This window comes from Aphelocoma coerulescens, chromosome 21 (assembly GCF_041296385.1).
Source record: "Aphelocoma coerulescens isolate FSJ_1873_10779 chromosome 21, UR_Acoe_1.0, whole genome shotgun sequence".
In the NCBI taxonomy this organism is placed as follows: Eukaryota; Metazoa; Chordata; class Aves; order Passeriformes; family Corvidae; genus Aphelocoma; species Aphelocoma coerulescens.
This window is the reverse complement of record NC_091034.1, coordinates 2,019,044-2,040,833: the sequence shown is the minus strand read 5'-3', so window position 1 is coordinate 2,040,833 and position 21,790 is coordinate 2,019,044. Positions and strand designations below refer to the sequence as shown.

Sequence of the window (21,790 nt, the reverse complement as noted above, 5' to 3'; positions counted from 1 at the left end):
TGACATCAAATCCTGGCAGGGAACCTCAGCCCCCACCTTTGAAACAAGTGAAAAGCATGGAACTGTTCTCATTTATTTAGGGCAATTCTTTGTATTTATTTAGGGAGTGCCCACGATGTTGGAAGTAGATGCTGGCTTTAATTCTCTTTTCTTAGTCACCTCCAGAATTCTTGTGAAGCACCTGTAATTTGTTCTGACAGCATCATCTATTTCAGGAAATAAAGACTCGTTGCTCTTTGAAAGGAAATCTAGCATAAATATGTTCTTGAAAGTTACTGAACTGCCAGTTCCAGTTCATCAGTAATCGTTATGCAGAAGGAATTCACCTCACCCTGTTCCTAAGTGCAGCCTATTTTGTAAGGAACAGAGCTTTGGCAAGGATATCTTTTCCATATCTCCACAGTTTTTCACACAAGGTGTTGTAGTAGCTAGTCAAGCAGCTAATTGCACCTTCAGCTTCTTTAGTTTATTTTCCACTTCCTCCCTCTTCTGAAGAGCAAGTTGTTTGCCCACATCTGCGATATTAGCACATTATTTTGTTTCTCCTGCCTCTTTTTCCTATGCATCACAGGCCTGGGAGAAAGATCTCCAGAATACAAGAAATAATTATTTTTTTAATTAACAACAGAAAAGCAAATTCAGAGGCTTTAAAGATGCAGATAATCTCTAATTTCAGACATAACAATGCATTTACTGTCAATTTAAAGCTTCTCCCTACTTATCCTACCTTCTAATTAACAACTCTTCTTGTTTGTCTTAATGTAATTTTTAGGAATGTCACTGTTACTTGTCTGAAGTCAGAAGCCTTTTTGGAGTTCTATAAATGGAACACATTGTAAATCTTAAATTCATAATTTAATGATGAGAGATGTCAAAAACTATCAAATTTTAGTACAGCTACTTGGCTGCTCTTGTCACAGAGAGAGCAATGTGAGGGGAAGGAAAGGACTGCAAATGATTTGAGGGATGGGACACCTCTGCTGTAGGGCAGGATGAGAGAGTTGGGGTTGTTTAGCCTGGAGAAGGCTCCAGAACTTCTCACTGTGGCCTTTCAGTACCTGATGGGGCTATGAGAAAGTTGGAGAAGGGCTTCTTACAAGGGCAGGTAGTGCTAGAACACAGGAAATGGCTTTAGGATGGAAGAGGTTTCGTTTCCATTAGATACCAGGAAGAAATCCTTACTGTGATAGTGGTGAGGCACTGGCACAGGTTGCCCAGGGAAGCTGTGACAGAAGAAACCCTGGGAGTGTCCAAGGCCAGGTTGGGTGGGGCTTGGAGCAACCTGGGGCAGTGGAAGGTGTCCCTGCCCATGGCAGGGAGGGAGGGGTTGGAAATAGATGATACTTAAGGTCCCTTCCAACCCAGGGATTCAGGGATTCTCTGAACCTCTGACTGCTGGGATGGTCAGACCCTGTGCAGGGGCACTACACAGCTGCAGCTGGGGGCAAGCCTCCACTTCTGTATGCGTGTTTATAGTTTGGAAAAGGTACAAGATGGAACATCTGAGATGGGGAGAAGAGAGACAAGAAAGTAAGAGGTAAGAAGAGACAAAAGACAAGAGAGATTAAAAGGGGCAAAACAAAGAGGAAAGAGAGAAGAAGAAAAGAGAGAGAGGTGAAGAGGAGAGAGGGGGGGACAAAGATGGCCAAGAGAGGGGGAGAGAGATTGAGAGGCACAAAGAGGGGGAGAAAGTGAGAGAGAGACAGAGAGACAGGGAGAGACCCAGACACAGACAACACAGAACACAAACAAAAAAGAGAAAATCACACCATAAGAAAGAGGGAACAAAAAAAATCTTTATTACAACTTCATTGAATTACTTATTTTCAGTTACACTTCCTCAGATACACTTCTGTACGGCTTAGTCATTTGAGATTAAAATTTGACATCAGTTTCAATACAGATTAATGCGAGAGCACAGAGTGACAGGACAAGAGGGAATGGCTTCAAACTGGTAGAAGTTGGCAGAGAAGCTCTAATTTGCCAAATGTGCTGCTTCTGCCTCAAACAGAAGCATGACGAAATCTTGCAGGACTGGTGAGGGCAAACTGGGGGGTATTGGTGGCAAGTGTGGGGTTTTTCCTTTTTTTTCTGTTGAAAAAGGGTGTGTGGCAGCGTAGGACCAAGGGATATTGATGGAGAAGCGCTGATGCGTGACACCGCCCACCTGACAGCGACGTTTATCCCCTTGAGGTTGCAAGACCCATTTGTGTGTGTGTGCGTGATATTAAATAAAAAATAAGCAAAATGAGGACTAAAGGTTCTTTGGCAGCCCTGGCAGGTGGCAGGGCCCCTGTGAGGTTTGTGATACGCATTCCCACGTGTGTCCCCAGCAGGCACGGGATCGCTGCGGCCACGCCGGCGCGGAGCTGTGTTGTGCTGCCGGGCCAGTTGCTTGGGAAAAGGGGAAGGAAAAAAAATCTAAACAAATCAAAGAGGAAAAACTCACCCAGGCAGGCAGCAGCAGGCTCCAGCATAGCCGAGGTTTCCAAGGCTACTGCAGCCACACTGCCAGCTGGGACAGAACCGCTTTTGGGGTCATTTTGTACAATTTTTAGTGTTTGAGTTGGTTGAGCCGCTCAGGTTGAGTGTTGGGGGGGAAGCTGCTGACAGAACTTGTTGGTTCGGTGCAAGCCTGGCAAGTGAGGGGGTTGGGCAATGCGAGCTTTCCTAAAGGGCTCGGAGGGATGTTTCCAGCTGAAATCCTACACCACGACCATCGGGAGCCACAGAGGGGCCGACATCGTCCTGCAGGTAGGGCCGAGGCAGCTGAGCATCCTGAAACGAGCCGTGGTTTGGACGGAGGGGAGGGAGGAGGATGTGCTGCAGTCCTCCGTGCAAAGTGCGGAGGTACCAGTTTATGCTGGGATTGACGACCAGAAAAGGGGTTGGCAAAGCAGGGACAGACCTGGAGCCACCTCCAGCAGCGTTCCCTGCCTGTCCCTTGCCTGCTCCCAGTCCGCAGGTGTGGCAGATCGTCATGCAGCCCTGGAATTCTCCGCCTCAGACAACAGCTTCGTCCTTCAGGACTTCAACTCCCCCCACGGCACCTTTGTCAACAGCTGCCAGGTCCAAAACGCGGCCGTCAGGGTGAGGCCGGGGGACATCCTGAGCTTCGGCACCGCGGGAGCGTCCTTCGAGCTGGTGCTGGATGGGGCAGCCCAGGTAGGGTGGGGCTGCCCGGGGAAGGGTGGGTGGGGATGTCCAGGGAAGGTGCCCGGGCAAGGGTGGGTGGGGATGTCCAGGGAAGGTGCCCGGGCAAGGGTGGGTGCGTTCTGCTGCCCAGGGAAAGGTGCCCAGGGAAGAATGGATGCTGTGGCCCATGGAAGGATGCCCGGGCAAGGGTGGATGAGGATGTCCAGGGAAAGGTGCCCTGGAAAGGTGGGTGGGTGTTGCTCCCCAGGGAAGGCTCCAGAAGCAGAACTCGCTCCCTTCTCGTCTGAGGAAAGGTGCCAAAGGCGGGGAGGAGGAAATTAGAAGCTGGAGCTCCCTCTGCTGAAGAAACTCGGGCAGTTCGGTAGGGAAAAGGAAAAGCACGGGACGTTAGCATTAGCAAAGGTAGACCTGGAAAATGTCCTTTCCCTCTATTTGCATTTCATGTTTCCTCCTATGCCACTTAATAAGAGAGAAGCTTCAAATAAAACCTAGGGCAGCTGATAAGTCCCAGTAATATTTTTATTATTTTGGCTCGTGAGGAATCCAAGGTGCTGCCTAGGTAAAGCTAGATCCTGCTGGAGCGGTGAGCAGCTGAATTCCCAAAGGCAGGATGCACACAGAATCGGCTCTGCACAGCGATGCAGAGCCGGTCCATGCCGTGCCTTTTCCTCGCTCTGTGATCCTCCTTTGGAGGAGCAGCTTTGAAGCCTGACCCTGCTGCCTGCGGGGAGGGAAGCAGCTCGGCTGTGAAGTGTCTAACAAGGGGAGGGATGGCTCCTCTCGAGTCTCAGAGGAACGTGTTGTACAGAGGAGCAGCACCCGGCTGGGAACCGCATCCTGCCGTGCCCAGACAGGGCCAGTGTGAGGTTTTTGTGCAATCCCGCAGTGAGCCAGCGCCGTGGGCAGCAGCACGAGCAAAGGCAGCAGGGCTGGGACGTGCCCCGGGAGAGGGGACGGTGCTGGGCTCGCAGGGAGCCTGCGCTGGGGTCTGGGGCTCCGTTAACAGCCGGGTGTGGAAGGATCCACACCCAGGTCCGACCCCGCGCTGGCAGATGTTTAGTGCAGCCCTTGTAACTGAGACCTGTGTGGTGGCTTGTCCCCAGTGTCCTGGAGAGCTCTGCTCATCAGGAGGGCAGCAGGCAGTGCCCAAATTCCCAGTCTGACAGGCCCAGCTGATGGGAAAACAGGAGCACAATGAGAGGCTTTGGTTCATCTGGGTGAATGGGAGAAACGATGGGGCAGGACCTTGTGTGAGCCAGGAGAGCTGTGCAGGGAGCTCTGCTGGACCGTGCACACGATGGGCAGAATTCGGGCAGTCAGATGGAGAGGGGGGAAAGCCCAAAAGGCAGCAAACCCCAATAATTTCCTTTTGCTTGAGCAAAGAGTCTGGATGTCCTGATTAAAATCTGATCCTTGAGTAATCGAAATGGGAAAGGACTAAAACTGTGCCTGGGTTTTGCACAACATGGTGCACATGAATCCAGGGCTAAAATCTTTCCTAAAATTTTGCAGATAACATGCTGTTTTCCCACCGTAGATGTCCTGTCCCCCCTTGAAACATCGCGTAGGGTGGACAGGGCAGCTCCAGGTGGTTGCTGAGCCCAAACCCACGACTCCTGCATCTCGCCTGCCCTCGCTGCAGTGGCAGCTTCCCTCTGACTCCTCGGGCAGTGGAGCCCCCAGAGCCCCTGGCCAAGTGCCCCATCTGGTGCTGCCGAGGCGGCCTGCGAGTGCCCGGGACAGGAGCACGGCCAGTGCCGCCTCTCTGGACACCTTCAGCAGGACCTCTGTGGTGAGGCCAGGTACTCCATGATGCCAAACCAGCCATTTGTGTCCTGGTGTGTTCACAGGGCAACTTGGTGTTGAGTGGAGTTGATTGGAGCAGAGAAGGGATGAGTGTTGAGGAAGTGGGTGCAAGTCCTTGTCCAGTGGAGCTGATCAAAATCCGTGTGTGGTCCTGGGTGGCGTTCGGGTCAGGGAAGAAATGAGTTGTGACATCCCAGAGGGAATGCTGTTGCCCTTGCAGAGGGACATTTCCTCTTCCTTTTTCCTGGTGTGGGACCCAGAAGGGCCATGACTGATTTATCTGCACCACTGACCACTGTGCCTGTTTCCGACTCCTGTTTGAAGGGGTGTTTTTTCCTCCTTTGAAGTGGCTGCCTCGAGTGAAGGCACTTTAAACTGGATCCATACGTGACACACCTTTGAAAATGAAGTATGTGATAGAGAAGGGCAGAGGTGAGGGTTTGGGGGAGTAGGACAGCTGGAGAACATGACATTTGCCATGAATTTTGTGGTCTGGGGCTCGATGCTGTGGATTTCCTGCTGTGGGGTTGGGTTCTTTGAGCAGTCATAAGCCACACAAAGTCAACAGTGAGGTGCCAGAGTGGAGGCAGCACCGTGCAGTCCCGGTGCTGAACTGGAAACCACAGCAAGGGCGAAGGGAGGGACACACAGAGCCAGGGTAGCACGAACTCCTGTGCTGGGGAACAGCCCAAAGGATCCCCATGCCCTAAGGGCAGCGAGCAGAGCTGTTCCCATGTGGGGAGACAAAAAAGCTCAGCTTTCTGAGGGGCTGGGCAGTGCTGGAAAATAAGGGCAGCCTCTCTCTGCTGTGTCTCTGCTGCTTGGAGGCTGCTTTGGTTCCCAGAGGTGAATCACTCTCTCTGCTGTGCAGATTGTTTGCACTCTAAGAGTCTTTATTTTGGTTTCTCTGCTGGTTGTGAAGTGAGCTCATGCCCTGAATAGTGGCCACTGCCTTGGAGTAGCTGTGGGACGAGGGAAAAGGATGCTGCAGGGAGCATTTCTGCTGCCTGCAACCACCTCTCATGGTGATAATTTGCTGTCTTCCAGTCTCAAGCAGCGTCTCAGGGAATGGTGTAAGCGCTGTGGGGGGACCCCCTTCCCTGGGGACTCACGGGGTGGATCTCCTCCTGCAGGAGAAGGTAATGCTGGGGAGCGAGGGAGGGAGGAATGCCATCCCTGTCCTTGGCAGAGCAGCTGAATCCTGCCAAATGGCTGTGTCCCACCGGGAGTCCCAGCAGGGTGTGGGGACAGTGGGGGGCGGGAGGATGTGGGAAGCTGGGGACAGCAGGACCCTTGCTGATGGCCATGAGTCGGTACCCCTGGGCAGGGGGTCTGGAGTCTCTGTGGCTGCAGACTGGCCAGTGGCACCTGAATCTGCCCACAGGGTGAGAAGCTGCTGGAGAAGGAAATGGGTCACCTCTCTGGTTTGGAAACAGAGTCAAAGGGAAAAAACGTGGTGATAAGAGACCTGCAGGAGGAGATTGCGGCCATGGCAAAGAAACTGGCCCAGGCAGCAGTGAGGAATGAGGCTGAGCTGACCCAGAAGCTGCTCACCTTCAACCAAGAGCTGGGAGCCCAAACTGAGGAGATCAAAGCCCTGAGGGAACAGGTACTGGAGGCTTTCATAGGCACTGAGCATGGAAAACACCTCTCTGGTACAGATGTGTTTGTAGAGTGACACCCAGGTTTGGGCAGGGGGCGTTGGTGTGTCTGCAATCAAGGGAAATGAGGGAGGGAGGTTTTTTCCTTCCCACCCTCCCTCCCTCCTTTCCTTCCTTCCTTCCTTCCTTCCTTCCTTCCTTCCTTCCTTCCTTCCTTCCTTCCTTCCTTCCTTCCTTCCTTCCTTCCTTCCTTCCTTCCTTCCTTCCTTCCTTCCTTCCTTCCTTCCTTCCTTCCTTCCTTCCTTCCTTCCTTCATTTTCAAATGCCTCTGGCATTAGGATTTCAGCAGGAACAGCCCAAGCACATTTAAGGTGGTATTTGAAGATGCTAAAGAGCAATCCCACCAAACCAGAAGCGCCAGATGTCCCTCTCTGAACGAGCCGTAGCAAAGTCAGTGAATGATCTGGTCAGGAACACAGGTGAATCTGTGTTTTGCAGATCAATGACCTGCAGAGAGGCTCAAGCCAGGTTTTCAGCCATTCCCTCCGTGAAAGAGACCTGGAGATCGGGAAGCTGCAGAGAGAAAGTGAGAAGTTGAAGAGGAACCAGGCTTTGACTGCAGGTATTGTGTCCCTGGAGCTCTGGGCCAGGGCATGAAGCAGTTTGGGACTGGCTCTGGATAAGGAGCAAGCATTGGCCAAACTGTACAGGTAACAAATTACTCCCAGTGGCTTGTAGAAATCATCAAATCCCAGGATGGTTTGGGTGGGAAGGGACCTTAAAGACCACCTCATTCCACCCCCTGCTCTGGGCAGGGACACTTTCCACTATCCCAGGCTGCTCCAAGCCCCATCTAGTCTGGCCTTGGATCCAGGGGCAGCCACAGCTGCTCTGGGCACCCTGTTCCAGGGCCTCCCCACCCTCACAGGGAAGAATTTCCTCCCAATATCCCATCTAAATGTCACATCTGGGTGACCTCTGACCAGAGTTGTTTTCCTCAGGTCTGGTGAGCAGCTTGCAAAGGGAACTCCTGCAAAAGGAGCAGAAAATCCAGCAGCTCCAGCAAGAGATTGAAAAACTGAAGAAGGAAAACCGAGAAAAGGACAATCAGCTGGCCGTGGTTTCAGCCAAGGTTGGCAGCACTAACAAGGGGCTCAGTAGTTTATGGTCTGACATGGGGATTAAGGTGGGACAGCAGGTGAGAAGGGTTGTGCTTCTCTCTGGTGGGGATGGTAGCAGTTGTATGGCTGGGATATAGTGGCGATGGTCCCATGGCCATGGCCGGGTGTGCCACAATGCCTACGGATCCTTCCCCAGCTGGATCTCCCTCCTTGCTCTGCATCAGGTCCCACGTGCCCTGGATTCCTGTGAGCGCAGTAGTTGTTTGTACACACAAAATATTCCTGCCAAGATCCTCCCAAGGAGCTGTGGAAACCCTGTCACCCCTGTGCCATGGGGCTCCCTGTGGCCCAACCTGGATTTTTCCTTAAAGAAAGTGGCTTGTGCAGCAGCTTGTTCCTCTGCATGTGCAGCTCCTCCTCAACGGGCAGAGCTGCACCAGCAGCATGATAAGGGCAGAGGCTCTGTTGGATGCAGTGTGCCAGGAAATCACAGGGATTGACAGGGAATCCTAGAATCGATGAGGTTGGAAACGGAATTACCAAAATATGGGTATGGATCTAATGTTGACACCCAAATGAGACGGACAAAGACTCCCTAACAGTTTAGAGTTAGAAAGTGTATGTTTATTCCAGCGCCGGGCAGCTGCGCAGGATAATTCCCTGATACACAGTGCAAACGTGCAAGCTAATACAGAGTCTATTTATCCACAAGAGTTCTGAATATTCAAAATACAGATGCTTATGTATAACATTGACACCTCCCATTCTCTGCTTTGCATGGAAATGAGCTTAAATGTCATTAAGCATGCGTAGTGTGTGCTCTGAATTGAGTCGGTGGTCTCAAAGATGAAGTAAAAGTAGTCTTCCTCGATTTGACCTTTCTGCCTTCCTGGGTTTTGACAATACAGATTACTTTTGGTGACCTTCCAGTTCCTCTTTGTGTGACTTTTGAATAGATTCTCAGAAGGGGAGGAAATTGACAATTGTTTACGTTCCCTAAATCTATTTATCAATGTTTCTGTTTCTCATTCTAAGCTCAGCTAAACAAACATAAAAGTAACAGGTAATCAGTTATTTAGTAAACAGTTACTCACATCTTGGAAACTCATTTCAGGTCCAGCTCTTCTTAACTAACTATTAACCTTTAATTGATTCTAACCAGGCCTAAACTCTATTCTATTTTAACTAAATTCAGCGCAGCTAACCTTCTAACTAAATCTTTATGTTTCTTTGAAAATTCTGTGTTTCAAAATGACCTTTAAGATCACTGAGTTCAACCATTACCCCAGCACTGCCAAGGCCACCACTAGACCATGTCCCCAAGTGTCTTTTAAATCCCTGCAGGGATGGTGACTCAACCACTGCCCTGGGCAGCCTGTGCCAGTGTCCCATTCGCAGCAGGAGCGATGGTATCACTGCCCTGATGGTTATTTTCCTTGGTTGCCAATCCTTCTAGTGCTCGAGAATAAAAGAAGAAACAAAGCGCGAACTCGGAGAGCAGGAGCTAATCTCCTGCAGAAAGGTGAGTCGGAAGTCATTTGGGGTAAGCAGTTGGCTGCAGGAAAGCATCAGTGAGGGAATAATTAACTGGGCATTGTAAGGGAGTTGTTTGGAATTCAGCTCCTGTCCTGAAAGGCACGTAATGGGCATAAGGACCTGGGGAAGTGTAAACTCTGTTGGATTTGTAATGCTGGGTTACAGTGTGAAGGGGAGGGTGCGGGAGAGGGGGCTTGGGGGGGTTGTGATCAGAAATCAGATTGGAATTCCACTTGTAAGCTGATATAACCACAGTAAACATAGGCTAGAAGAGAATTCCAGGGTAAACAAAGTGAGTTAGATGGGGAGAAAATCTTGCTTATCGGTGGAGGTGATCCAGAGGGGCAATGCCCAGCTGCCCTGGTCAGACCCCCGCCCTCCCCGGGCTCTTGCAGCGCATCGAGGAGCTGGAGCGGGACCTGGAGGGGCTGCAGGGGGAGATCCGGAAGCAAGAGAGTGTCCAAAAGCAACTGGCTGAGAAAGCCAAGGTACACAGTTGGCTGCACGGGACACACAGAGGGGGCAGGTCCCATCATCCCAGAGGGGTGGGGCGAGGACCAGCAATCCCTGGGAGCTCAGGCTGGATGGGCAGGGCATCCAGCTGTCCTGAGCTCTGCCATGGGCCCTGAGGGAAGAAGGAAAATAGCAGATAGCAGAGTGCCCTGTGTGGGTGTTGGGCGAGGAAGTCAAGGATGGTCAATATCCCAGGGACCAAACCCAGGCAAAATGCAGGGAAGGGTCGATGCTGCAACCCCACTCCCTGCTACAGGATTGCTGCCTGCCTCCTGGTACTCCAAAGCTGGAGCTGTCTGATGGGAACAGTGGATAGTTAGGGTTGAAATGCCTGTGGCAGGGTTTTGGATGTCACTCTGAGATGCCAAAGCTCTCGTTGCAGGCAGAGGAGGAGCTGAAGGCAGCCTGGTCCCAGCAGGCGGGGCAGCTGCGGGAGATGGGGCGCAGGGAGCGCCTGCTGCGATCTGACCTGCAGCGAGCTGGGGAGCAGGTAGGGAATGGCAGGGATGGGAACATCACCACTGGGGCCGTGGGCAGCAGAGGGATGCGGCTTCCCACGGGGAAGGACGTGCTGTGGAAACGGAAACCCAGAGTCCTGAGCACCAAACCCTAGCACGGGACTTACCTTGTCATTGGGTGAAGTATAAAAGGCTTATCCACAGGATTTGTGTGGCAGCATGGACAACGGAGCAGTTTAATAGGATACAGAAAAGGAATCTGTGATCTTAGTTACGCTGTCTGGGAACCACACAAACCCTCCTCAGTCCCTGCATAGTGCTGCCCTGGGCAGGGACAGCCCTTGCAGATAACATCGTGCTAGATATTGATCATCAGTGATCAGCAGAGCGGCTATCAATGATCGGTGATGTTTGTTTCCATGTGCTGATCCCTGCTGCAGCTGGAGTCCTTCAAGACCCGAGTGATGCAAGTCTGTTCTCCATCAGCAGCAGGCAGCACAGGGGAATCTGTGACAGAGCAGCAGGTGAGTTTGGACATCAGTTCACAGAGATGTTCGATGCCTCCAATGCCCAGAGTGGCTCAAGGGGGCCGCTGCGGAGCGGCCGTGGGACCTGCTCCATGTGCAGTGAGGCCAGAGCATCCAAGCTTCTCCAGATGAGGAGTTGTGCTGTGGCTGTCCCAGGTTAATGACGTGAAGGGGACACAGTCCTTTTCGTCTCCTAAAGCTTGGAGGGAGTCAGTCAGACAAGCCCAGGAGCCTGATGTGACTGCCAGTGTGCAGCAAGTCTCAGTTGTTGCTCTCTGAGACCATCCTCAGCTGGAAAACAGGATGAGCCTTTTATCCTCATCTTTCTTCACCCACTTTTGCCAGGTGATAGAGAAGGTCAGGCAGATCTCTGATGAGAACCAGCAAAGTCATGAGAGAGAGAAGAGTCTGCAGAAGGAATTAAGCTCCAGGCTCGCACAGGAGAAGGAGGTGTCTGCAAACATCGAGGTGTTCAAGAACTCCCTGCAGAAGCTCCAGGTCAGCCTTTTAAATACTGAGGACCAAGTGGTAGCTGGGAGATTGTGGCACAGGGTGTTTTGTTGGCCTGAGGATAGGTCAGAGTAAAGATACAACCCTGAAGCAAGGCATCATCCCAAAGTGTTCATGTAGCTGTTCCCAGGAGTTTGTCAGATTCTCCATAAAGTCCATCCCATTCCAGCCCCTGCCATGGGCAGGGACACCTTCCACTGGACCAGGTTGCTCCAAGCCCCGTCCAGCCTGGCCTGGGATGTTCAGAGGTGTTGTGTCATTTGCCAGTCCCTGAAGGCCACTGGCAGTGGAGACTGGCTTGTTCCCCCTCTGGTTCCGTTTGTTCCAGGCTTGCCTGAGGAGCCCCTGCAGCAGCGCCAGCCTGCGAGGGGAGCTGGGGCAGCTGGAGGTGTTGTGCCTGGATCCCTCTGTCTCAGCCATCAGGGCAGCAGTGGTGGACATGGCACGTGGTCCCCTGTCCTGGCTGGAGGGTGTGGAGCAGCTCTTGGACAGCGCAGGGATGGACCTGAGCACCTCTGGCAAAGGTCTGTATCCTGCTGGGCATCCCTGCTGGGAATGTGGGATGTCCTAGCAAGCCAGCTGTAGAGGAGAAAGTCCAGCATGAGCCACTCCTTGGGGAGAAAACCACAGAATCATGGAAATTTTTAGGCTGGAAAATACCTCCAAGGTCACTGAGTCCAGCCATTAAGCCAGCACTGTTCCCATGTGCCACAGCCTCACACTTTTTGAACACTTCAGGGCTGGTGGCCTGTTCCAGTGCCTGACCATCCTTTTCATGAAGAAGGTTTCCCTGATATCCATAATATGGTGCGTGAGCACCCCACAGAGCGAGGCTCCGTTCACTTTTGCAGGGCTGTTGGCTGCTCTCGGGAGCTTGTCAGAAAAGAGTCAGGAGATGGCACAGAAGAATCAGATGTTGCAGGTACAGAAATATTTATGCACATAAACCAGGTGGATTTGGAATCTTTCTCTGGGTAGATATGATGGCAGTCCCAAGCAAGCCAGTGTGGCACCTGGACTGGGGATGTGCAGTAGCTGAGATCCCTGAACCTACAGAGCCCACTGTTGGTGTGTCCATATCCATAATGCAGAAAGGATAGAGAGGAGATCTCTTTTGTGATTTTTTTTGTGAGTGAATGTACATAGGAGGTTTATTTCTTGCCCTGCTGCTGACACACTTCCTTTAATACCTCGGTGTCTCCCTGTAGGAGCAATTAGAGAAGCTCCAGGAGCTGCAGGCAGAGCTGCTGCAGGAGCACACAAAGGAGCTGGAAGCAAAACACGAGCGAGATTTACAGATAAAAATCCAGCAAATTATCCTGGAAAAGGACAAGGAGAGCAAAGAGGTACAGTGACATGGTTGGTGTTTCAGAGAAGGAACGTTATGCAGGAAAGATGGGTGTCTGTAGGAATGCTGGCTAGTGAGAGGAGGAACCTCTAGCTCCGAACTGAGTGCAGTCCCAAGGGCCCAATAGGATCCCAGGTGGACATTGGCTATCCTCCAATATCGATCCAGGTGATGTAAACTCCCAAAAGTATCCATGGTGGAACTGGGAAGCACCTGCAGGTGGCATCGGGATGCACGGCTGCCAGTCAGTCACTGGGAGAAGGGAGAGCAGGGAGCGTTGTGATCCATGAGCTCAGGGAAACATTGCCTTGCTTCCTCTCAAGCCTTCTCTCCCTCCCTCCCCATGCTGGACTCCTGCTGGCTCCTTTTTGGCTGGAAAAGGATATCCCTGTGGAGCAGGGGGGCAGCAGTCCCCCTCAGTCCCAGGGAAGCCCAGGCCATTGCACCAGTGGCTCTGGTGTGGGATGCAGTGTCAGTCAGGGTGTGAATGGGTGTTTTGCCATGTGTATGTTGTCATCATGGTGGCCTTGTAGGACAGTTTCTAGTCTGCTTCTCTGTCTGGCACCTTGGGAATGGTGGTTTCCTGGTGTTGAGTTTTCCAAGGATTCAGGCAAGGACCAGCCAAGCAGCTCCTACCCAGTCTCTCAGCTGTACTTTCCCCAGGTGCTCCCATCCTCTCTTTCACTGAGTCACCTCGTGTCCTGCCAAGCTTTTCTCCCATCACCTGCCCCTGCTCCAGAGCAATAACCCTCCCTGCTGCTTTCCTCCTTGGAGCTGAGGTCTTTTTTTCCTGAAGTGAATCTGTGGGCTGGTGATTCACAGATTCTGGAAAGCGCTGTCACTGAGGAGAAGGACAAGTGCAAGAAATCTGTGGAGGAAAAACAGAAGAAGATCCAGGAGTTGGAAAGCCACCTAAGAAGCATGACTGAGGTGAGCATGGGAGGTGAAGTGGGACAGCTCACTCTTGGAATGAAGAAAAGGGAAGGTGTGCTGTAGTGTGGTGCTCCGGGGGCTCAAATCAGTGGACGAAAGGGTTTTTCCTCCCCTAAATACACAGAGATGCAGCTCTGCAGAAAGAAAGGTGGATTCCTGGCTAACCTAATTACTGCTAATTTCTTCCCATAGGCAACAACAAAGAAGGCAGAGGAGCAGGAGCTGACAGAGGGAAAACTGGGAGAAGCTTTGCACAAGCTGAAGGAAATCACTGCACGAGAGGTACTTGCACTGACCCGTGCAGGTGGAGGATGCAGTGCTGGAGACGAAGGCTTCCCCATCCCTGAAACCCTTCCCTCCCTTCTTCCAGCTGCCATCCAGGGGAGATGATGGCAATGGTGATCCCAAAAGAAACCCCCAGAGCTTCCAACTGAGCTCCTACGTCTTGTTTCCCAGGCAGTGCTACAGCAGCAGGTGCTTCAGCAGGACAAACAGCTCAGGGCTGTCCAGGAGGAAAATGAGCTACAGAGGCAGAAGCTGCACGAAGAAGTAGCAGGATATAGGGAGCAAAGCAAGCAGCATTCCCTGACCATCTTGGCTTTAGAGGACAGGCTGCTAGAGGCCGCTCAGCAGCAGAAGATGCTGGAGGAGGAAAAGGCAGCACTTGTGGGGAAAATGGAAGGTAGGTAAGGGTTGTATGGGATGCACCTGATCCAGGAGCTGGCTGGGTTAACGTGAAATCGTGTGGAGATGGAATGGTGAATTTGCTGCTAGAAAGCATTGGGAAGATGTTGAATGGAGGACCTGCAGGACAAGCTCTGTGAGGCCCTGCAGAAGGAGTTTCCTTGTTTGGTGGTTTTGGAGACTGTCAACAGAGCTTTGCCTTCAAAAGTGGGGAGAAGGACTCTTTGCTCTCTAAAACAAGAAGACTGGGATGCTTTGGGCTGCTCCCAGACAGGAGCAATCCCAAGCAAGGCTGGATGTCAGGAATTGTCCATTTGGCCTTGGAACTGCGCTCTCAGGGACATGAGTTTCCCAAAGAGACAGTCCTCAGCCCTCAGAGCTGCTGTGAAGGAAATGATTTGTGTAGCAGAAGCAACAAGCATGTAAGTGTTACAAAGAAGTAATTGGCCTTTTTTTCTTGTGTCCTGTAGGACTTCAGTGTGATGCCCACAGGTCAGCATCGGGAGCTTGGCTGGGGATCTGTCCTGCCATGGAGTCACATGTTTGTCTGAGGTGAGCAGCACTCACTGATGGTGATCAGAGAGGCTTGGAGAAGGGCAGGGACCACTTGGGAGAGCCTAAGGAAGTCCAACACAACTTGTTCTGAGATCTTTTTAGTCTGGGATAGGACTGGAGTCCCTTTGCTAGGCTGAAGTGATCCTAAGGGCGTAGAGCATCAAAGGGATGCCAAATAGCACATGCAGATCTGCCATCCCATCTGGACAGATCCAGGTAAAGGCAAGGGTTGTGGCCAATCTCACACCACAGGGTGACCCCAGGGGACCAAAAGGCAGGTAGAAAAGGAATGTGTGAGCATTAATCAGGAGATGCAGCACAGGCTGTGTGCATGGGCTCCCTGAAATGAGACTTCCCAATGACTGTGGGATTTGCACTCATCTTTCCCAGGAAACTGCAGGAGGAGCTGGCAGTGGCGCAGGGCATGCTCCTGGAAAAGAAGGCATTCATCAGCAGGCTCACCAGGGAGCTGTCAGAAACCAAAGCCAGGATGTCAGACATGAGAGGTGGGTGACGTGCACTGTGTGGCTGCCATCATCCCCGTCCACCTGCAAGCAGTGACCGTGTAGTGGGCACACACAGATCATGGAAATTGATGTCACCATCCCCAGGCAATGCTTTGTCCTGCTGGGAACAAAGCAGGCAGTCTGTTCCCTTTGGGAAGGTGAATTTCTCCCCGTCCTCGGCTAAGTAGCAGCAGTGACAATGAGAGAGCAGAGTAATCAGGGGGAGAGCATTTAGACAAAACTGAGCTCAGAATCACACTGGTGAACTTCTTGGAGCTGAAGATGTTCCAAGACAGTGGACTGGGAGAGCCTTGCCTGGGATTCCCCCATGGGCAGGGCTGTGAACATGGGGATAGAGCCCATGAGGAACGTATGGAGTCAAAAGATGCAAGTCAGAAAATGCCGGTGACCTGTCCTTCAATCTGAAGGAAAAGTGCCCCAGCCAGGAATTGCCCTGGGCTATACTTCCACAAAGAGACTGGGGTGTCCTGTTGGCATGGCCCAGGATCTGAGGGCAGCTGTCAAGGGCAGGGCAGGGCTCTGCAGGGATGAGCCCCATTGTTGCTGCCAGCTTCCATGAGGGTGCACCAGCTGCAGATCCCCCAGAACTGGGTGGTGAGTCAGCCAGCATCCCACGAGGCTGTTCTGTGCTTAGGGGAGCTGAGTGAAGAGCAGAAGGTGGAGCTGGAGCACAGCCAGAGGCAGCTGAAACACCGGGAGTGGGAAGTGAACCAGCTCAGAGAGAAGCTATCTGAGATGTCCAGCCTTGTGGAGGAGAAGGATCAGGCCCTGAAAGCAGCAGCTGAAGAGTTAAGGTACACCCTGACATCACCCGAGGCTTTGCAGATGCCACTCTGTGTGTCCCCAGCAGCTGATGGTGTTCAGGGTTCTCCCCAGAGCAAAAGGCACGTGTGAGAGTATCCGGATGGAGCTCAGCTCTGAATCCATGACACAGGAACTGAAATGGGGGGGTTTAGTGGAGCTCATGCCAGTGGATGTGTAACTCAGGCACTTGTAACTGCGTGTTCCCACCCACACCGTGGTAGTCATCGCTGGGTGCCCAGGGTGCTGCTCTCCACAAGCTGTTCGGGTCACCTCCATCCATCATGGGGTCCCACAACATCTTGTCTCTCCACACAGCCAAGCTCAAACCCACTGCCAGGTGCTGAGGGATGCTTCCCAACAAACAGTGGAGAACCCAGAGGATGCTCCCAGGACACCAGTGCAGGCAGCTGAAGCCTCCCAGGGGGTGAGTCCTCATGGAGAGCACCGAGGTGTGGGTTTGCCAGGAGCATGGATGGCACACGGCATTCCTCGGCATCACGGGGAGAGCCAAGCCTGGAGCTGCTCCACGCTGGCCGGAGGGCAGGATGGCCGGGCACCCTTTCCCGACCCAGGGCTGCCTGTGCTGCCCGTGGTCCGGGGTACCCGCAGCCCCCACCAGGCTGCGGCTGGTTAATGAGCTGATGTTTGCACAGCACTTTGGAGCTTCTAAGCGCTGTGTGTGCTAATGGCTTCGTTAATTGCCAATTAGAGGCAATAGCGACATGCAAGCATTCCCTCCTTTTTCCAGCTTGCCTGGCCGTGGATGCTGGCTGTGCAGGTAATGCAGAACCAGTTCTAGGGTTGTGTGTGCAGGAGTAGGGGCAGCTTGTTGCACAGGACAGGAAGAAACGCTCCTCATTCTCCTGCGCCAAATTCCTGTTTGATTTCCCCGAGGCTGGAAAAGGGAAGAACTCGCAGGTGGTGGCAGCAGCAGATGGAGGGACTGTAGGAATTGTACATTCTGTACAGCGACGGTGGCAGCCAGCAGCGTGCCAGCGAGGCCGGCTGGCTGCGGGGGCCGGCCGGTGACTCACAGCCAGCTGATGAGCGGGCGGGAGGTATTGCCCGTCCTGTTCCACATTCTGGGATGGGGAGGGGAAGATCCAAGTGCTGGGGGTGCCATCTGGGAGCAGGATGGGCAGAGCTGAGGGGTGACAGCAGCCAGACCGAGCTGGGGGCCTGCAGCCATCATTAGCTGTGCACAGGGCACGCTGATGGGCCCTAGCCCCATCACAGATTTTTGGATGTTTGTCATAACGCAGGGATCTGGATGAGGCTGGGAGAGGGCAGTGCATGTGTAGACAATAATGTCCCAGTTCATGTCGGGACAGAGTCTGTGAAGTGCATCGGTGTCTGTGTGTAGATGGTAAGTGCTTTGTGGTCGTGCAAAGGACAAGGGAAAACCCCCAACATGGCTGTTCAGAGCCGTGCACCATCCCTCTCCTGCCCCTCCAGAGCATTTGCAGGGTTCATATCCTGACTATTACACAGCAGAGCAGGGAAGAGGTCTCTGGCAAGTCTCTTATAGCCCCCCAAATCCATGGAGATCCTTCCCAGGCTTTGCTCTTGGCGTGTGCCAAGTGCCCAGTGTCTGGCGGCGAGGCTGTGTTTACGTTGAGCTTGTGCTGCACCAGATGCAGACTGGGCAAGAACCAGCCTTCTGCTTGCTTCTTCCAGGAGCCACCATCAGACTTGGCTGAGCTTGGTGCAAAATGCCGAGGCCTCAGGCACGAGGAAACGATCCAGCACCAAAAAGAAGGTTTGGCCGAGCTCCGGGAGAGAGTAAAGATGCTGGAGAAGAGGCAGTGCTCAGGTGAGCAGGGCTCTCCTAGAATCATGCAATGGTTTGGGTTGGAAAGGACATTAAAGACCATCTTGTTCCACCCCCTGCCATGGGACACCTTCCACTATCCCAGGTTGCTCCAAGTCCTGTCCAGCCAGGCCTTGGACACTTCCAGGGATCCAGGGGCAGCCACAGCTGCTCTGGGCACCCTGTGAAAGCTGTCCAGCCTCCAACTTGTGTGGAGAGTGGAACAGTTTGGAAGCTGCTTGTTTGCCTCCAGGTGCTGTGAAGAACTATTCAGAGCCACTGGTGGTCAGGATGAAAGACTTAGCAGAGAAAATAGTCCAACAAAGAGGTCTTGAGATGGAACCTGCACCTGTGTTGGGAGAAAAACTGAGGGCCGGCAAGGTAGGGAGGCGGTGTATGGTTTGTAATGCCCGTGGCTTTGTTTGGAAAGTACGCCCTGGAACACGGAGAAATAGGTTTTCAGAGATGCTACGTAAGAAGTCAGGGTGGGAGATGCATCCTGGTGGATGGCAGGCAGTGCTCCTGCAGAGGGTGGCAGCTCCATCAGGACCAGCACGTTGCCTGGTGCTGTTGGAATAGCACCAGGGATGCCACGGGCGGAGTGGGAGGCTTGGGACCACAGCGATACTGGGGTGGTTTTTCATGAGGTAAAAGGGAGGCTCGAGGCCACTTGACCAAGATCCAGGCCCAAAGTGGGCTCCACAGGTCTTTCCCTGTCTGTGCAGGTTCCTGACCCTGTTCCTAATGGGGGCTTGTTCAGGATCACCAACAGCACAGCAAGCTTGGAGATGGCTGAGGTGACAGTCTTCGGTGAGAAGATGGTACGCCAGGGATAGATGTGTAAATCATGTGTAGAGTGTGTGTAGATGCCCAGTGTGTGTAGAGTTTAGGTGGTTTTTGAACACCTTTCGGAGGTATGTGACATCAGGATGCTGCAGGAATGTTGAGGATGAACGGCTCTGGTCCAGTTGAAGACATCCCTGTCCATGGCAGGCAGGTTGGATTAGATGACCTTTAAATTTCATTTCCAATCTAAACTATTGTATGATTCTACGGCCCAGAGCACATTGTGTGTCTGCCTGGACATCCTGGGACCCCAAAACATGCCATGGTGCATCAGAGAGGCTGGGGAGCAATGGAGGGAGCTGCCAGGGGAGGGGTCCACGGGTAGCACAGCTGGTGGGTTGGGCAAGGGGGTCTCTTACTTCCAAAATGGGTAGGGAAACATCCAGCCGGGAAAACTCAGAGAAGGAAGCAATCCAGTCCCAGTAAGCTGTGCAGCTGGGAATGAAATGCAAACCTACTTTCCTTGGGACACTGTCATCTCCTCAGGAAAGCAGACAGAAAGCAGATGGCTGAGCAGCGTGACGGAATGCAGCAGACCTGGTAAATAATGCATTCCCTCTTCTTCCCACAGTACCTTGATGTAATCGGTGCTCTGGGAAGCCTGATGGAGATGAAGGAGCTGTCAGGAATGCAGCCTCTGCTGCACCTTCCTCAGGAGAAGAGGGCCGAAATGGGACTGCAGAGACAGAAGGCCCTGGAGCTGTTGTACAAAAAGATCAGGAACCTCCAGATTCGCCTGGAAAGGAAAGAAGAAATGCTGAAAGGTTATGAGGGAAGTGTGGAGCAGCTCAGGTATGGAAAGGCAAGGTCATGGTTCTGAATGAGACCTGGTCCTTGGATTCTAAGTGACGGGGAGCCTGGGGCAAGGAGTGATGCAACACTGCTGGGTCCTGTGTCTGTCTGGGACCAGTCACAGTATGGCCACGGTACAAAAACCAAATGTCAGGAGGAGTGGGAAAAGGTCCTCTCAGTTTTCTGCAGTGGTACCTTCTGCAGCCTCACATGGTTGAGCAGTGTCAGAGACAGGAAAGTCTTGACAGGTTCCCTTGTCTGGGATGGCTGGAGCCTGGGACAGCAGCAGCATTGGCTGGGCAGAGGGATGGTGTCAGCAGGACCAAGGCAGGCGTGGGAGAGCCCAGCTGAGGGTCAAGGAGTTGATAAGGGCAAAAGACCAACAGAATCCTCCCCTCCCATTTTGCACAGGCAGAACCAAGCGTCCCTGCGAAGGTGCCAGGAGGAGATGTCCAACCTGGAAGATGAAGCCCACAGGGTGGCAGAAGAGAAGGCTCTGCTGCGAGAGGCTCTGGAGAGGACACAGCTCCAGCTGGAGCAGGAGAAGAGGCTGCGACGAGCGGCCAAACGGCACAAGGTGAGAAGACAATACCCAACTCCTGCGCTTTGTCCAACAGCCAGCTCCATCTGTTGGGAACCATCCACGGAGTGGTCGGTTGGACCATCCCGAGAGGCTGCAGGTTCCGGGCCCCCAGCGCCCAGCCGTGGCAGCATCCCTTGATGAAGTTGGAGGTGGTGCAGGCACCTGTAGCGATGGGTTTGCGCCATGTACGAGGGCGAGGGAGAAGAGCAGGCCATGCTGAGCTCTCGTGGTCAGTGCTGTGTCTGATGTCTCTGTTCTGCAGCCTGGAGCCACAAAGCCTCTCTGCTCGGGCAAGCCGAAGGCCAAGGAGCGCATGGCAGATGCTGTCAAATCAGGAAGGTCCTAGGAGACACACCATGGGGACCTTCACTAGGTGGTGGTCTGCAGTAGGAACAGGCCATCGCTGTGGACTCTGTGAGGGTGGATGTGGCATGAGGTGTGGGTGCATTTTGAGGAGCTCCTGTTTGTATCCCATAGCTCCTGGGCACACTGGTGCGACTGTACAGTGTAGGACCTTGTTTTCCCACAGTCCGTGTCCCATAGAGCGTGGTGGGATTTATGGCAGTGCAAAACTTGGTGAGGATGTCGTCCAGCATACACATGTGGATGTATATTTGTGCGTGTGAATACAGCCAGTGACGTGTGAAGTCACTTGTGGGGGGTGTGTCCTGTCCTTGCTGAAGTGGCCTCGAGCACATGAGGCTGACATGGCTTGAAAAATCTCTTGAAACTCCCATGTCCTCTAGTCCCCATCGTGTCACAGCGGGACTGGAACATAAGGCACGATGTAGTATGGAATTCTGGAATTCTTGGAGCCTCCCAGGAATGCTGGACCTTCCACCTGGGAAGGGGGAAGAAGAGAACCTATGTGAGCCACACCAGTACAGCAGCAGCATGAGGAGAAGCTGGGGAGATGAGAGCGACGTGGTGGGTTGGGACACAGTGATGGCACAGGGTCACTTACTGATTCTTGGCATTAGCAAGATTTTGGGGAGTAGCAGTGTTTTGGGGAGGGGGGGTCCCTGTAGGCAACAGGCAGCTCCAGCACATCATCCCTGCAGCCGCTTCGCCTCGGCATCGCTCGGAGCAGCCTGTGTGCCGAGTCCTCTGCAGACCTCTTCAGCCGAGGATAATTTGGATGTGAGCAAAGCCCCACTGGGGATTTTTGGTCTTTATTTTTTAATAGGATCAAAAAGGTCTGGAAGCAGTACGGAGGGCTGCAGCGGGCTGATGCAGGGCTGCATCGTCTCTGGGCATGCGAAGCACCCATGTGTGCGCAGTGGCCGATCCCTAATGGCAATAGCAGTGCTGTGGGGCTCTGCTAATTGGTGTGGCTAATTGGTTTTCCTGCTCCCTGTGCCGGGAGAAGCTGCATGCTTCCCCGTCTGAATGCCTGGGTTTACTTTGGGGCAAGGCATGACCTTGTATACCTGTGTAGGTTAAAGATGCTGCCGCTGTGGGCATCCTCTGCAGGTGTATCTGGAGGTGTTGGGCTGCTCCGTGACTCTGTGTCCTCCCCATGCCACCTTTGGCAAACTCTGGGTCAGGAATGGATGGAGATGGCCATAGCACAGGTGGCTGTGAGTGCACCAGACTCCCCTTACCCTCCTTCGAGCCTATGGATTCATGAAATCGTGGGTTGGTTTGGGTTGAAAGGGACCCTAAAGATGTTCCGGAAGG

General features: G+C 53.0%; 1 protein-coding gene across 1 annotated transcript; it reads left to right on the top strand.

Moving 5' to 3' along the window:
- The first annotated feature begins 2,462 nt into the window (after positions 1 to 2,462).
- Positions 2,463 to 20,761, top strand: LOC138121412 (forkhead-associated domain-containing protein 1-like). The gene is given in 32 exon segments (XM_069034893.1): positions 2,463 to 2,754; positions 2,959 to 3,165; positions 4,694 to 4,958; positions 6,010 to 6,101; positions 6,347 to 6,571; positions 7,062 to 7,185; positions 7,565 to 7,695; positions 9,141 to 9,206; positions 9,616 to 9,708; positions 10,116 to 10,223; positions 10,632 to 10,715; positions 11,064 to 11,216; positions 11,557 to 11,752; positions 12,080 to 12,150; positions 12,437 to 12,574; positions 13,399 to 13,506; positions 13,702 to 13,791; positions 13,966 to 14,191; positions 14,664 to 14,745; positions 15,139 to 15,254; positions 15,910 to 16,069; positions 16,395 to 16,503; positions 16,751 to 16,754; positions 16,974 to 17,025; positions 17,027 to 17,092; positions 17,094 to 17,130; positions 17,757 to 17,892; positions 18,143 to 18,270; positions 18,615 to 18,710; positions 19,307 to 19,527; positions 19,939 to 20,104; positions 20,373 to 20,761. Coding segments are annotated over 32 exon segments (3,930 nt in total). The 5' UTR covers positions 2,463 to 2,658; the 3' UTR covers positions 20,457 to 20,761.
- The last annotated feature ends 1,029 nt before the right edge of the window (positions 20,762 to 21,790 follow it).